The sequence below is a fragment of the Cervus elaphus genome, chromosome 14, assembly GCF_910594005.1.
Source record: "Cervus elaphus chromosome 14, mCerEla1.1, whole genome shotgun sequence".
NCBI classification, from domain to species: domain Eukaryota; kingdom Metazoa; phylum Chordata; class Mammalia; order Artiodactyla; family Cervidae; genus Cervus; species Cervus elaphus.
In genome coordinates this window covers 81,625,687-81,639,874 of record NC_057828.1, presented here as the reverse complement: position 1 = coordinate 81,639,874, position 14,188 = coordinate 81,625,687, and the positions used below count along the sequence as shown (strand labels likewise).

Genomic DNA, 14,188 nt, shown 5'->3' with positions numbered 1-14,188 from the left:
TGTGTGTGTCAGTGTGTGTGTGTGAGTGTGTGTCCCTGAACAAGTCAAATTCTCCCAGTCAGTTCTGAGTCATGTAAACACTCATTTCATTCGCCTTTAAGAAGTGTGTCTTGTATTAACTAAACCCTGAGAGGACAGGCACCAGGGACAAATTTGGGGCTAGTTAGAGCATGGAATCCGGTCCCAACACTACATGGCAAATAGATGGGGAAACAATGGAAACAGTGAGAGACTTTATTTTGGGGGGCTCCAAAATCACTGCAGATGGTGACTGCAGCCATGAAATTAAAAGACACTTGCTCCTTGGAAGGAAAGCTATGACCAACCTAGACAGCATATTAAAAAGCAGAGACATTACTTTGCCAACAAAAGTCCGTCTAGTCAAAGCTATGGTTTTTCCAGTAGTCATGTATGGATGTGAGAGTTGGACTATAAAGAAAGCTGAGTGCCGAAGAATCGAGGCTTTTGAACTGTGGTGTTGGAGAAGGCTCTTGAGAGTCCCTTGGACTGCAAGGAGATCTAACCAGTCCATCCTAAAGGAAATCAGTCCTGACTATCCATTGGAAGGACTGATGCTGAAGCTGAACTCCAATACTTTGGCCACCTGATGTGAAGAGCTGACTCATTTGATTCTGGGAAAGACTGAAGGCAGGAGAAGGGGATGACAGAGGATGAGATGGTTGGATGGCATCACGGATTCAATGGACACGAGTTTGAGTAAGCTCCGGGAGTTGGTAACGGACAGGGAGGCCTGGTGTGCCGCAGTCCGTGGGGTCACACAGAGTCGGACGCGACTGAGCGACTGAACTGACCTCAACTGAACCACGTGACCGCCAACGAAGCTCCAGCATTGGCGGCGCGAGCAGCCCGGGGTCAAACAGACACACTGGAACTTCAGGAAACCGTTCGTGGGTGGAGAGGGGGCGCCGCCCGGCAGCTCCTTTCTGATCTGCCGTGCTGAGAACGTGGGCTTTCCTTCCTGGAAATGAGCCTTAATCCCTCGAAGGTTGCGCCGGAGCCAGAGCCAGAGCGGAAGGCGGAACAAGAGCCTGGGTCCGAGGCCCAGGGGCCGAGGCCAGAGAGAGAGAGCGGGCAGCCAGCAGGGCCTGGCCCGGAGCCAGAGCCGCCCTCGGCGGCGGGTCAGGACTGGGAGCCCGAGCGCAGCCGGGCGGCAGGGCGGAGCGCAGAGCCCCCTCCGGGGCCCGAGGCTCCGCCGCCCCCGCCGGCCTCTCAGTCTGAGAACCTTTGGGCCCCGCGGCCCCGCTGCCACACCAACTGCCTGGAGGCACCGCTGTCGCGGGCCTTCAGGCGGCTGGGCAGGAAGGTGGGCGCGCACCCCTGGATCTTTCTGCTGCTGCCCGTGGCGCTAACAGCCATCCTGGGCACCGGCCTGATGTACCTGCCCCGGGATGGAGAAGAAGACCTGGAGGAGGAGTACACCCCGATCGGGAGCCCCGCCAAGGCAGAGCGGCGCTTCGTGCAGGGACATTTCACCGCCAACGACTCTCTCGTCTTCTCTATCTCCAGGAAGAGCGCCGAGGTCCCTTACGCCTCCATCCTCGTGGTCTCCAACTTCGAGACCCTGCTGGAGCCGGACATCCTAGAGGAAATCAGCAAGGTGGACGACACGGTGCAGGCTCTGACTGTGACCCAGGACAACGGAACCCAGATCCCCTACGGCGAGGTGTGCGCCAAGAACCAGGGCTCCTGTGTCCCCCCCAACCCACTCTTGTTCTCCTGGAAAAGGAACAAGGGCCTCAACCTGAGAACCATCACCTTCCCCATCTACAGCCTAGCCGGTCAGATCGTCTCCCTGGCCAACATCCTGGGAGGAACTGTCTTGGGCGAGAGTATGGGGCCAAGCCAGTTACTCCTCCAGGCCAAAGCCATGCGGCTGCAGTACTACCTGGAGACAGGAGAAGGAGAGGAAAAGGAACGTAGCAAGGCGTGGATGATCCACTTCCTGACGAAGGCGAGCAGCCTTGAAGAGAGTCTGACCTTGAAGAAGATCCAGGTACCTAGTGGCTGGAGTTTATGGGAGGCCAGGAGAAGGTGGGAGGGAGTTATAAGAGGACTTGTTCCAGGGACCATAGCAGCAGCACTCCCAGATTATCAGATAGAGTCCTTGGCTGGAAGCTAGGTGTGCTTTGCTCTATTTGATCCTTAATCCAGCTTTCTTAAAATAGCACACTGAAGAAAACCACAGTAGATTCCAAAAAAGGGTGGATATGTGTATAACTGATTCACTTTGCTATATACATGAAGCTAACACAACATTGTAAATCAACTATACTACAATAAATTTTTTTAATAAAGTAAAAAGAGGACTTTTAAAAAAAGGAGAAGAATGCCACAAATCTTAAGTCCTTGGTAACGTTCTGGTTAAAAACACAAATGGTACATTCTCAGCATAGGTCTGTTCAGTACAGACATTGATATTCAGGTTTAGTTTGGTTTATCTGGTCAAATTACTCTGTAATTCTTACTTTCAGTTTAAGCTTTTGCTGTTTCTGGGAGCCCCCTAAACTTTGGAGTTCATTGGAATAAAAGAGCAAAACTTTAAATGAAAGTTCCATGATGTTTTTGAGAAAGATGAGCATTTTAAAAGTAAATTATAGTGTAGTGCCAGGCACATATTAGCTGCTCAGTAATTTTGGGGCTGGCAAACCTAATACTCTGAATGAAACTGGTGAAAATGAGAAGATATCTTCTGAGAAAAGTCTTTTAATACCCAGGCCTGTCTGAAATTATGTTTGTACAATTAAAATAGTAAAAGACAATGACTGAATAGAAGTTTAGAAAAAGTTATAAGTCTATAGTTATTAATGCTTTCACAGTTTTATATAAGATTTCAGATTTTGTGTATTCAGGAGTCTTAAACTTTAGATTTTTTGAAAGAAACTTTGAAAAGCATGCCAGAGATTTGTGGGAAGAAGCAAATCTTTATTACCTTCTTTATTCTAAAATCATAATCCATATATTTTGACTTTTCACTGAATTTTAATGTTTAAGTTATTAAGTTGTAGTGTTTCAGTATCATATGTAACTCACACACAATATCAGAATTGAAAGTCATTTACCTGAATATGTTTTTGTGGCAGGTTGTCTACTTTTCATCGCTTTCTAGGCAACTGGAATTTGAGGCAACTTCCATGACAGTGATCCCCTTGTTTCACTTGGCCTACCTTCTAATCATATTATTTGCAATTGTATCATGCTACAGGTAAAACAATTTTAATAGTTTTTTAAACTCTAAAAAATATTTTATTGTATTAATGTATATAATGTGTATATAACATTTATAACATAAAATGTGTCATTTCAAAAACCATTTTAAGTGTACAGATCAGTGGCATTAATTACATTATCAGTGTTGCGCAACCATCGCAACTATCCCTTTATGAATGTTTTCCATCACCCCAAACAAACACTGTAACCATTAAGTAATAACTCCCCACTGTCTCCCCCAAGTCTTGGCTAATTTTTAATCTAGTTTCTGTTTCCATGAATTTGCCTGTTCTAGAGATTTCATGTAAGTGGAATCATACAGTATTTGTCCTTTTGTGATTGACTTATTTCACTTACCGTAATGTTGTCAACATTTGTCCATGTTGTAGCATGAGTCCCTTTGCATGGCTGAGTAATGCTCCATTTTATGTATGTGCCACATTTGTTTATCTGCCTATCTGTTGATGGGCACTTGAAATATTTTTACCTTTGGACTATAGTGAATAATGCTGCAGTGAAACCTGGTGTCCAAATCTCTGTTTAAACTCCTGTTTGCAGTTCTTTTCAGTATATACCTAGGAGTGGAATTATTGGGTTGTATGATAATTCACTGGTTAGCTTTTTGAAGAACCACCAAACTATTTTTCACAGAGGCTACACCATTTTGTATCCCACCAGCAATGTGTAAGTTTTCCAATTTCTCTACATTCTAACCATGATTATCTTTTTTATGTGGTTATTGGTTATTTGTATATCTTCTTTGGAGCTCCCCAGGTAGCACAGTGGTAAAGAATCTGCCTGCTGGTGCAGGAAATGCAAGACACTTGGTTTCGATCCCTGTGTTGGGAAGATGCCCTGGAGAAGGAAATGGTAACCCACTCTCGTATTCTTGCCTGGAAAATTTCATGAACAGAAGAGCTTGGTGGCTAGGGAGTCACAAGGAGTCAGACAACTGAGCTACTGAGCACACACGCATATCCTTTATGGAGAAATGTCTTTTCAAGTCCTTTGCCCTTTTTTTGGCTGCACCCCAAGGCTTGAAGAATCTCATTTCCCAGACCAGGGGTTGAACTTGGGCCCAGGCCCTTGGCAGTGAAAGTTTGGAGTTCCGACCACTGGACTGCCAGGGAATTCCCACCTTTGTCCATTTTTAGTGAAGTTGTTTGTCCTTTTGTTGTTGAATTCTGTTGTTGTTGAGTATATGTTTTGGATATTAAATCCTTATCAAGTTATGTAATTTGCAAATATTTTCTCTCACTCTGTAGATTATCTCTTTACTTTCTTGATAATGTCCATTAATGTACAAAGGTTTTAATTTAGATGAAATTCAACTTATTTATTTTTATTGTTTCTAATTGTGCTTTTGGTGTTACATCTAAGCTTCCATTGACAAGTAAGGTCGTGTGCAATTGCTGTATGTTTCCTTCAAGAGTTTTATGGTTTTAGCTGCAATATTTAGGTGGTTACAATTTTTAATCATAGTTGTATATGATGTGAAGTAGGGGTCCAACTTCATTCTTGTACATGTGGAAATCCAGTCATCCAGTGCTTTTTGTTGAAAAGACTGCTGTTTCCCAGTTGATTGGATTTGGCATCCTTGTCAAAAATCAATGGGCTGTAGATATATGGATTTATTTCTAGATGCTCAGTTCTACTCCATTGGTCTATGTCTGTCCATATACTAGTACCACTCTGATTTAAATACTGTAGCTATAAGTTTTGAAATCTGGAAATCTCAGTCATCCATTTATTTTTTCTTTTTAAGGTTATTCTGGAATATCCAGGGCTCCTTGTAATTCCATATGGATTTGAGTATTGACCTCTACATTTCTGAATAAAAGCTATTGGAATTTTGATAGAGATTGTGTTTAATGTGTAGATCACCTTAGGCGAGATTGTCATTTTGACAATATTAAGTCTTCCCCCCCATGGACTGTGAAAGTCTTTCCATTAATTTAGGTCTTTTTTAGTTTCTTTCACCAATGTTTTGTAGTTTTCCATGTACCAGTCTTTCACTTCTTCGGTTAAATGTATTCCTAAGTATTTCATTATTTTAAACACTAAATGAAATCACTTTCTTAATTTCCTTTTGGGATTGTTCATTGCACATGGATAGAAACAACTGAATCCTGTGTGTTGATCTTGTATCTTGCAGCTTACTGAATTCGTTTACTAACTTTAGTAGCTTCCTTTGGATTCATTGGAGTTTTCACATGTACGATCATATAATCTGTGAAAACAGAGTTAAAATTCCTCCTTTCCAGTTTGAATTCCTTTAATTTCAAAGTCCCAATTGCTCTGATTGGCACTTCTAGTACATCTTTGAATATCACTGATGAAAGTGGGCATCCTTATCTTGTTCCTGATCTTAGAGGGAAAGCTTTCTTTTTTTCACCATTGAGTTTAACGTTAGCTGTGCAGTTTTCATAATTGCCTTTATAATTTTGAGGAACTTTCCTTCCATTCCTTGTTTTTGAGAGTTTTTATCATGAAAAGACATTGGGTTTTGTCAAGCGCCTTTTCTGTACCTTTTGAGAGATTCATATGGTTTTTTATCCTTTGTTCTGTTAGTGTGCTGTATTACATTGATTGATGCTCTCATGTTGAACCACTCTTTCATTCCTGGGGTAAATCCTATATGGTCATGATGTATACTTCTTTTAATATGCTTATTGAATTGTGTTTGCTAGAATTTTGTTGAGGATTTTTGTGTCTATATTGATAAGAGGTCTTATTTGTAGTTTCCTTGTGGTATCTTAGTCTGACATTGATATCAGTGTAATCATGGCCTCATCAAAAGAGTTAGGAAGTGTTCCCTTCCTTTAAGTTTTTTTGGAAGGGTTTGAAAAAGATTGGTGTTAATTCTTCTTTACAAATTTTATAAAATTCACCAGTGAAGCCATCAAGCCTGGACTTTATTTTGAAGGTGAGGGGAGGTTTTTGACTGTGGAACAGTCCTTTTACATGTTCTGTTGAGACTTTCATCTTGAGTCAGTTTAGGTCTTTGTGTATTTCTAGGAATTTGTGTATTTTATCTCGGATATCCAGTTTTTTGGCATAGGTTGCTTATAGTAATGTCTTAAATCCTTTCTACTTCTGTAAATTCAGTAGTGAAGTCCCCATTTTCATGTCCCATTTAGTTATTTGTATTTTTTCCCCTTTATCAACTCTAGATAAATGTCTTTCAATTTCGTTGATTTTTTTTTTGATAACCAATTTTTGGATTTCTTGGTTTTCTCTGTTGTTTCTCTATTCTCAGTTTTATTTATAACTGTTCTTATTTGATTCCTTCTGTTAGCTTGGTGTTAGGTCTTCTCTTCTTTTTCTGGCTCCATAAGGTGTTTAAAATCAACAAAGTGTTTTGAGAGCTTTTCTCTTTTTTTTAATGCAGTATAAATTTACCTCTGGGCACTGATGTCACTACATCTCATAAGTTTTATGGTATTTTGTATGTTTTCATTTTCCTTATAGATTATCTGCCTAAATGTTTTACCCATTATTGAAAGGGAGGTATTGAATTTTCCAACTTTTATTGCAGAGCTATGTATTTCTCTCTATAATACTGTTAATATTTGCTTCACATATATTGGGTCTCTGTTATGAGATCCATTTATGTTTATAGTTGTTATATCTTCTTGATTCATTGGCCCTTTTATAAATATATGATTCCTTCTGTCTCAAAACTTTTAACAGTTTTTGAAATAGTCTATTTTGTCTCTTATCAGTATAAGCACTCTTAGTCTCTTTTGGTTACTATTCACATGGAGAATCTATTTCAGTCCTCTTATCAATCTATTTATGTCTTTGGATCTAAAGTGAATCTCTTGTAAATAGCATATAGTTGAATCATGCTGTTTTATCCATTCTGATAATATCTGCTTTTTGATTGGAAAGTTTAATCTGTTTAGATTTAAAATAATTGCTGACAAGGAAGGACTTATTTCTACTGTTTGAGTATTTAATATTCTGTATATGTTAGAGCTCTTATCCTTCATTTCATCCATTTATACCCTTTTTTTGGCCAAACCCGGGCCCTAGCAGTGACAGCACTGAGGAGTCCTGACCACCAGGCCCCCAGGGAGCTCCTATCTCATGCCTTCTTTAATGTGTAGTTCGTCAGCTGTCTTGATTGATCATTTTGCTGCCAGTGATTCCCAAGTCAGCCTGAGCACTGGAATCACATGAAGAAATTTTTAGACACATGGATTCTGCAACTTCCCTACAAACTATAGATCAGAGTCTGCAGAGCTGTGTTCCAGGACTGCAGGAATCTAAAGCTGAGACTCTCCCAAGTCATTCTGATAAACTGCTTAACCAAAGTCCTTCTTGGGGACTAGAAAATCTGCAAGTGTACTTACTGGTGTTCTGCATTCACATCTTTCCTTCCATTGCCTATAGAACATTAAAATAAGGATCATTTAGAGAGTCAACACAGCGACTAGTCGAAGTCAAATCACTCTAGCCAATAATATACTTCACTCCCTCCATCCTCTGAAAAATTTATACCAACAATTCAGAAACCTTAAAGAGGGAATAGGGCTAAGCATGTCATATGTAGCCTTTATCCTGTTAATCATTCTGATTTCAAGGATCATTTATGTTACTTTTATCTTAAATTCCTGTAAATCAATATTGTTGCTTGAAGAAAGTATTGTGTGTATGTGTTAGTCACTTAATCGTGTCCGACTCTTCATGACCCCAGGGTCTGTACCCACCAGGCCTCTGTCCATGGGATTCTCCAGGCAAGAATACTGGAGTAGATTGCTATTTCCTTCTCCAGGGGGTCTTCCTGACCCAGGGATTGAACCCAGATCTCTTGCATTGCAGGCAGATTCTTCACCATCTGAGCTCTAGGGAAGTCCACAAGAAAGAAATGGTTGTAATCAAATTTTGTTTTGTAATCAAAACAAAATACTTTTGTTTTGGTGCATGTATGTATGTTGATTTGCGGCCCTGAGTTTAACAGATAGCACCAGCAGTTTGAGAAAAAGTGAAATACAGGCACACATAGTTGTTTTAATAAGAAAGTTTGGTTATTTTAATGTGGCCTTGCATGAATAAGGTCTTTAGTTATATTTTTGCTCTTTGGGAATCAGCAGCTCCATTTCCATAGTTGACTTTCCTAGTCTTCAAACCAAACTGTTTCTCTCTCCTACTAAAATTTCCTGGAGGCAGCTGTCAGTCATTTGTTTTGAAGCAGTTGGCAATGAAGTAAAACAGAAACCTAGAGATTGTTGTCAATACTTTAAAGTTGTGGTTGTTGGGGAGTTAAAGTATTAAATCCAGTCTTTTTAAAATGCTATATATATATATTCCCATTTTTGTTGGTCCAACCAAGAAATAGACATAAGTTGTATTATTCCAAATGGAGTATATGTTACTTTTTTTTTTCTTTTTTTGCAATTAATAGCCGCTTTTCTTGGGCTTCCCTGGTGGCTCAGCGGTAAAGAATCAGCCTGTAATGCAGGAGACACAGGAGACACGGGTTTGATGCCTGGGTGGGGAAGATCCCCTAGAGGAAAGGCATGGCAACCTACTCCACTATTCCTGCTTGGAGACTTCCATGAACAGAGGAGCCTAGTGGGCTACAGTCCATAGGGTCACAAGCCGTCAGACACAACTGGATTGACTGAGCACACACACACACACACACACACACACACACACACACACACACACCCTCTTTTCTAGAGCACACTTCTTTAGCAGAGGAGAACCATGAAAAACTTTTAGAAGGAGGCTTTCATTCTTTTTGTTAGGCACAATATATATTAAACCAGCTTTGACATACAGGAGGTATTTAGGATTGTGTTCATGGCTAATGGGAGTCATAAGTGGGTAAGAAGGTACCTGGACATGGGCACTTTCATACTGCTTGCTTCTGTTCACACTCCTTTGGAGATCAGAGTGGAATTATCTATTTGCAATGTTTTAGTATCTTTTTGTGGCTCTGAAAGGCCAGTCAGTGGATTCATGCTTGGCTTACTGCATAAAAATCAACCAGTATAGTTTGGTAAAAGTACAGATTCCCAACTTTTCTGTCCCAACCCCATCCCCCACCCACCGCCCTTTTTTTTTGTTCAGTTGGTCTGGGCTAGTGCCTGGAAATTAAAGTTCTCCAACAGACAGGTATGGGGATTATTGTCCAAGAGGGCTCTGAAGAGGTGTCCGAGTCAAGAATGTTATGAATTGCTGGAATTTCAGTATGGAAGCTACCACCACAAGTTCCATGACTTTTCCCTCCAAATTTACAGGTGTGACTGTGTACGAAACAAAATGTGGGTTGCAGTCTTTGGAGTCATTTCTGTTGCCTTGGCAGTGGTAAGCGGCTTTGGCCTGATGTTGTACATAGGGGTGCCATTTGTGCTCATAGTTGCAAATTCACCATTTCTTATCCTAGGTGAGTAAAACAAAGCGTGAGGCTGTACACTGTGTGTGTGGGGGTGTGGGGTGGGTAAAGGAAGGGTATTGTGTTAGACTCAGCAAAATAATGATATGTAGGTGACTTTACAGATCCAAAATGAGGTATCAGGAGAAAAAGAAAATCAAAGGGAATTATATGCCTTTAGAGTTGGAAAAATCTGGTACCCCAAATGGAAAAACGCAGACCAGGGACATGAACAGGCGTTTCACACATACACACACACACACACACACACACACACACACACACAGAATCCAAAATACTAATCATTGAAAATGTAAGAAAGAAATATTTGACCTTTCGATTAATCAAGGGATGCAAGTTAAACCAAAAGTGAGATACTTTGTCTTCTTATTAGATTAATGAATATTATAGCAAGATTGAAGGTTTGGGGAAGGTGGTATGCAAGTGAACTCTCTCATATTCTGCTGAGGGAGATTTGTAAATTGGTACACTTTTAAGATATAACTTTGCAACAAATCAAAAGACTTAAAAATCTAAAATGGAATACGTTTGACCTGCCAACTCCACTTTTGGGAATTTGTACTAGTTATTGGACAGGTTTTCACAAAATAAAATAAACATGTTCATTTTAGTGTGATTTAGAATAGGAAAAAACAAGCTAATCTTATATCAACATGGGATTGATCTGCTCATATCACATTAAAGTTTTGGAATCCTATTCAGTCTTTCAAAAGAGGTAGATATAAAGTGTTAAATGAAAAATGCTGGTTATGAAACAAGTTGTTTAAAACAGAGAGATACACAAATATGCATGTATATTTGTATAGAGCAAATTCTGGATAGATAATACTTAAAATATTAGCAAGGATTATCCTTGACAGCTGGAATTACAGTTGTTTAAAGGTTTTCTTTGTATTTGCCTGTACTTTCAGGATTTATTTTACAATAAGCATAAGAAGGCAAATATGTTTCTATTTTGGGTGGTAAGCAACTTGGAAGAATTAATCATTGGTTTCCTAGGGAAGATAGGGGAGGAACTGTGCACTGGATGTATGCCTTCCTAGCACACACTCACGCTTAAGCACTCAATGTTCCCACAGCCATAAACAACTAAAGTGTAGACAACTGATTTCATATCAACGTCTTCATATTATCTGGATATACCTAGACATGTTAGTGTAGGGGTGCATGTTTGGGGGGGGCTGTGATTTCAGTAGCTCAAGAAATGTGTGAGGACAGTTTCTGAGCCAAGTTCCATAAATAATAAAACCGGCTTTTAAATACCTGTTGCATATCAATGAGTTTATTTGTGGTCCTTAGTACTTCAGATTCTTGCCCTTTGTCCAGCTGAATGCAAGCAAAATCCAGAAAGCTGGCTGCAGGGGGCGTGTCAGGATGCAGTTTGTGACAGACTACACAAGCCTGTGTCACTGCAAGCCTTTTGCCAGACCATACACACAGAACATCCGAATTAGAGGCAAAGTGCAATTCCCAGTACCTTCCCGTGTAATCCATGGAGAAGCTCTTCCAAAGTTGATAATAAAATCAATCAGCACTTGGTTCCAAGTATTGATTTTGTATCAATACACACAGAAACAGGTGTACAGGAGTGAAAGCGGTAGGAAGCTTGAGGGAAGTGAAATTTATCTGCAACGTGCTTAGGCTGTCCTTGGTGATCCCCTTTCTTCTCTGTGGTCCTCCTCTCCTAACCTTCAGTGATGACTTCAGAGTCCTCAAATGTTCTCCTGGTCTCTTTATTCCAAATCAATCAGGAAACGTCACTGTGGAAGAGACTGGTTACTTTAGTATTCACTTATTATGTAAAGGATTCTTAACATTTACTTTGGTACATATTTCTGATCTCAAGAGTACCTGCATTTTATTGACATAATGCCTTAACCTGGGCAAGTGCAGTTTGAATGACAGTGTTCTCGGGTGTCAGAACCAGACTAACAGAAAACTACATGTGTATGTATATCTGTGTGTGTGTTTGTACAAACTATGGGGTACCTTTAAAATCATACCACATTGATAGCTAGATGCTAACTGGAGAACAGATAAATCTGGCTCATATTTTAAACAACAGGATGCTAACTCAGTATTAGTGCCTTAGAGTAAAATGGTTTATAAGAGAAAATGGTCTCTCAAATGTTCTGATGGAATCAGAGATGCATGGCTAATCCTGCTTTCACCTAATACCCAGTCAGCCAGGTTTCCTGACTCTTCATTGGAACACCCTGAATGATGACTAGGAGTAGAGTGTACTGTGCTATGTGTACAAAGTGCAGAGCTATTACAGAGCAAGGAGTGATGAGTTGTGTTGTGGATTCAGCGGCAACCAGAGAAGGCGTCAGAGAAAGCAGTATCCAGACTCCGCAAGATCAATGAGACCTTGAGAGACAGGCAAAGAAAATGGTTTGAGTTGATCTGGTTAATTTTTAATGCATGTTAAAAAGTACAAAGACTGTTTCTTTCTCTAACAGGTGTTGGGGTCGATGACATGTTTATCATGATTTCTGCCTGGCAGAAGACCAGCCTCATGGATAACATAAGCGAGCGGATGTCTGATGTCTATTCAAAAGTGGCAGTATCCATTACCATCACCACTGTCACCAATGTCCTGGCCTTCTACACAGGAATTATGACCTCTTTCAGATCCGTTCAATACTTTTGCATCTATACAGGAACAACCCTGCTCTTCTGTTATTTTTATAACATCACCTGTGTTGGAGCATTTATGGCCCTGGATGGGAAAAGAGAAGTAGTCTGTCTACGCTGGTTGAAGAAGCCAGAAACACCTGACCAAAAATGTTCCTCATTAAAAAAGTCCTGCTGCCTCCCTTGCAATTCTCTCCAAGATGAATATAAAGCTGACATCCATCCAATGAATCTGTTCTTTAGAGACTGTTTTGGTCCTTTTCTCATAAGCACCAAGTCCAAGATTTTTGTAGTGCTCCTATACGTCTCATACATCATAGCTAGTGTATATGGGTGTTTCCATGTGCAGGAAGGTTTAGACCTCCGAACTTTGGCAAGTGACGACTCCTACATCACACCATATTTTAATGTAGAAGAAGACCATTTTTCTACTTATGGTCCCAGCGTTATGGTTATCGTTACTGAGGCTCTTGACTACTGGGATAAAAATGCTAGGCAAAAACTGGAAAAATGTCTGGCAGATTTTGAAAACAGTGAGTATGTAGATAAAAACCTTACAGAGTTTTGGTTACGAGAATATGTAAAATATATGGAAAACCTCCGTCAAGATATAAATGATAAGACAGCGTTTCTAAGCAATATTCCCACTTTTTTAATGGAATTTCCACTTTTTGCATACGATATTAATGTAACATCATCACAGGAAATCATTTGTTCCCGGGCTTTCATTCAAACCATGGGTATTTCTTCTTCAACCAATAAGAAGCTGATGTTACTCCAGTTCCGAGACATGGCTGAGAAGTGTGACGTTCCCCTAATGGTGTACAACCCGGCATTGATATATTTTGATCAGTATTCTGCAATAGTAGAAAACACTGTTCGAAATGTGGTTGTTGCGTCAGCAGCTATGTTCATTGTTTCCTTATTGTTAATTCCTCATCCCCTGTGTTCTTTGTGGGTAACTTTTGCTATTGCTTCTGTGATTGTGGGTGTCACAGGTTTTATGGCCTTCTGGAATGTCAACCTTGATTCCATATCCATGATTAATCTTGTCATTTGTATAGGGTTTTCTTTTGACTTTTCTGCTCACATTTCCTATGCATTTGTTTCCAGTTCAGAGCCCTCAGTAGACCGAAAAGCCATTGAGGCACTGTATCTGCTAGGCTACCCCGTGTTACAAAGTGCAGTTTCAACAATAATAGGGGTGTCTGTCCTGTCTGCAGCTAAAGCATACATCTTCAGGACATTTTTCAAGATTATGTTTCTTGTGATGGTATTTGGAGCTGCTCATGGTCTAATTTTTATCCCAGTATTCTTAACCTTTTTTTGAAAGTTACTTTGAATAGCCACTAACAAACCAAAGACCAATTATAGAATTCCTGATTGGCCCAATCCAATCTGATTAAAATGCACTATTAAGAATAGTCAATAAACTTAAAACAAAGGCATTTTTTTGGCTTGTAAATACCATTTTAAAATGTTATTTAAAATATCCTGAGAAAAATTAATGTCTCACATTAAAATATTTTTACTAATTTAAGAAGTGTTTTCATCTTTATTATGGTCTTGTATATGATTGTATAATCAAGCATAACTTTCCAATTATTTGTCCTTTTATTTCATCATTAGTAGTTTATGCCTGGAATTCAAATATTTTATGTATTATACTCTAAAATGGAATATTATTTTCATTGTACTTCTCATATGCATTATTGGGTAAAAGTGTAACTATTATTTATTCTCCTAGTCTGGGGTTTTTCTATGCATTTTCTTATGGTGTATTTTGATGAACAGAAGTTTTTAAAGTTTTGGAATCAAGTTTATCTTTTTTTTATGGTTAGTGTTTTCTGAGAAATCTTTGCCTAATCCAAGATCACAAAAAATCATCTATATTTTCTTCTCAAAGCTAATAGT

The 14,188-nt window shown here is 39.7% G+C and overlaps 1 protein-coding gene across 1 annotated transcript; it reads left to right on the top strand.

Moving 5' to 3' along the window:
- The first annotated feature begins 985 nt into the window (after nt 1-985).
- LOC122707487 (patched domain-containing protein 3-like) lies at nt 986-13,604 on the top strand. Its single transcript, XM_043922946.1, has 4 exons — nt 986-2,014; nt 3,102-3,223; nt 9,483-9,628; nt 12,100-13,604. Exons 1-4 carry the CDS (start codon nt 986-988, stop codon nt 13,602-13,604), a joined length of 2,802 nt encoding a protein of 933 aa, XP_043778881.1.
- Nucleotides 13,605-14,188: the final 584 nt, after the last annotated feature.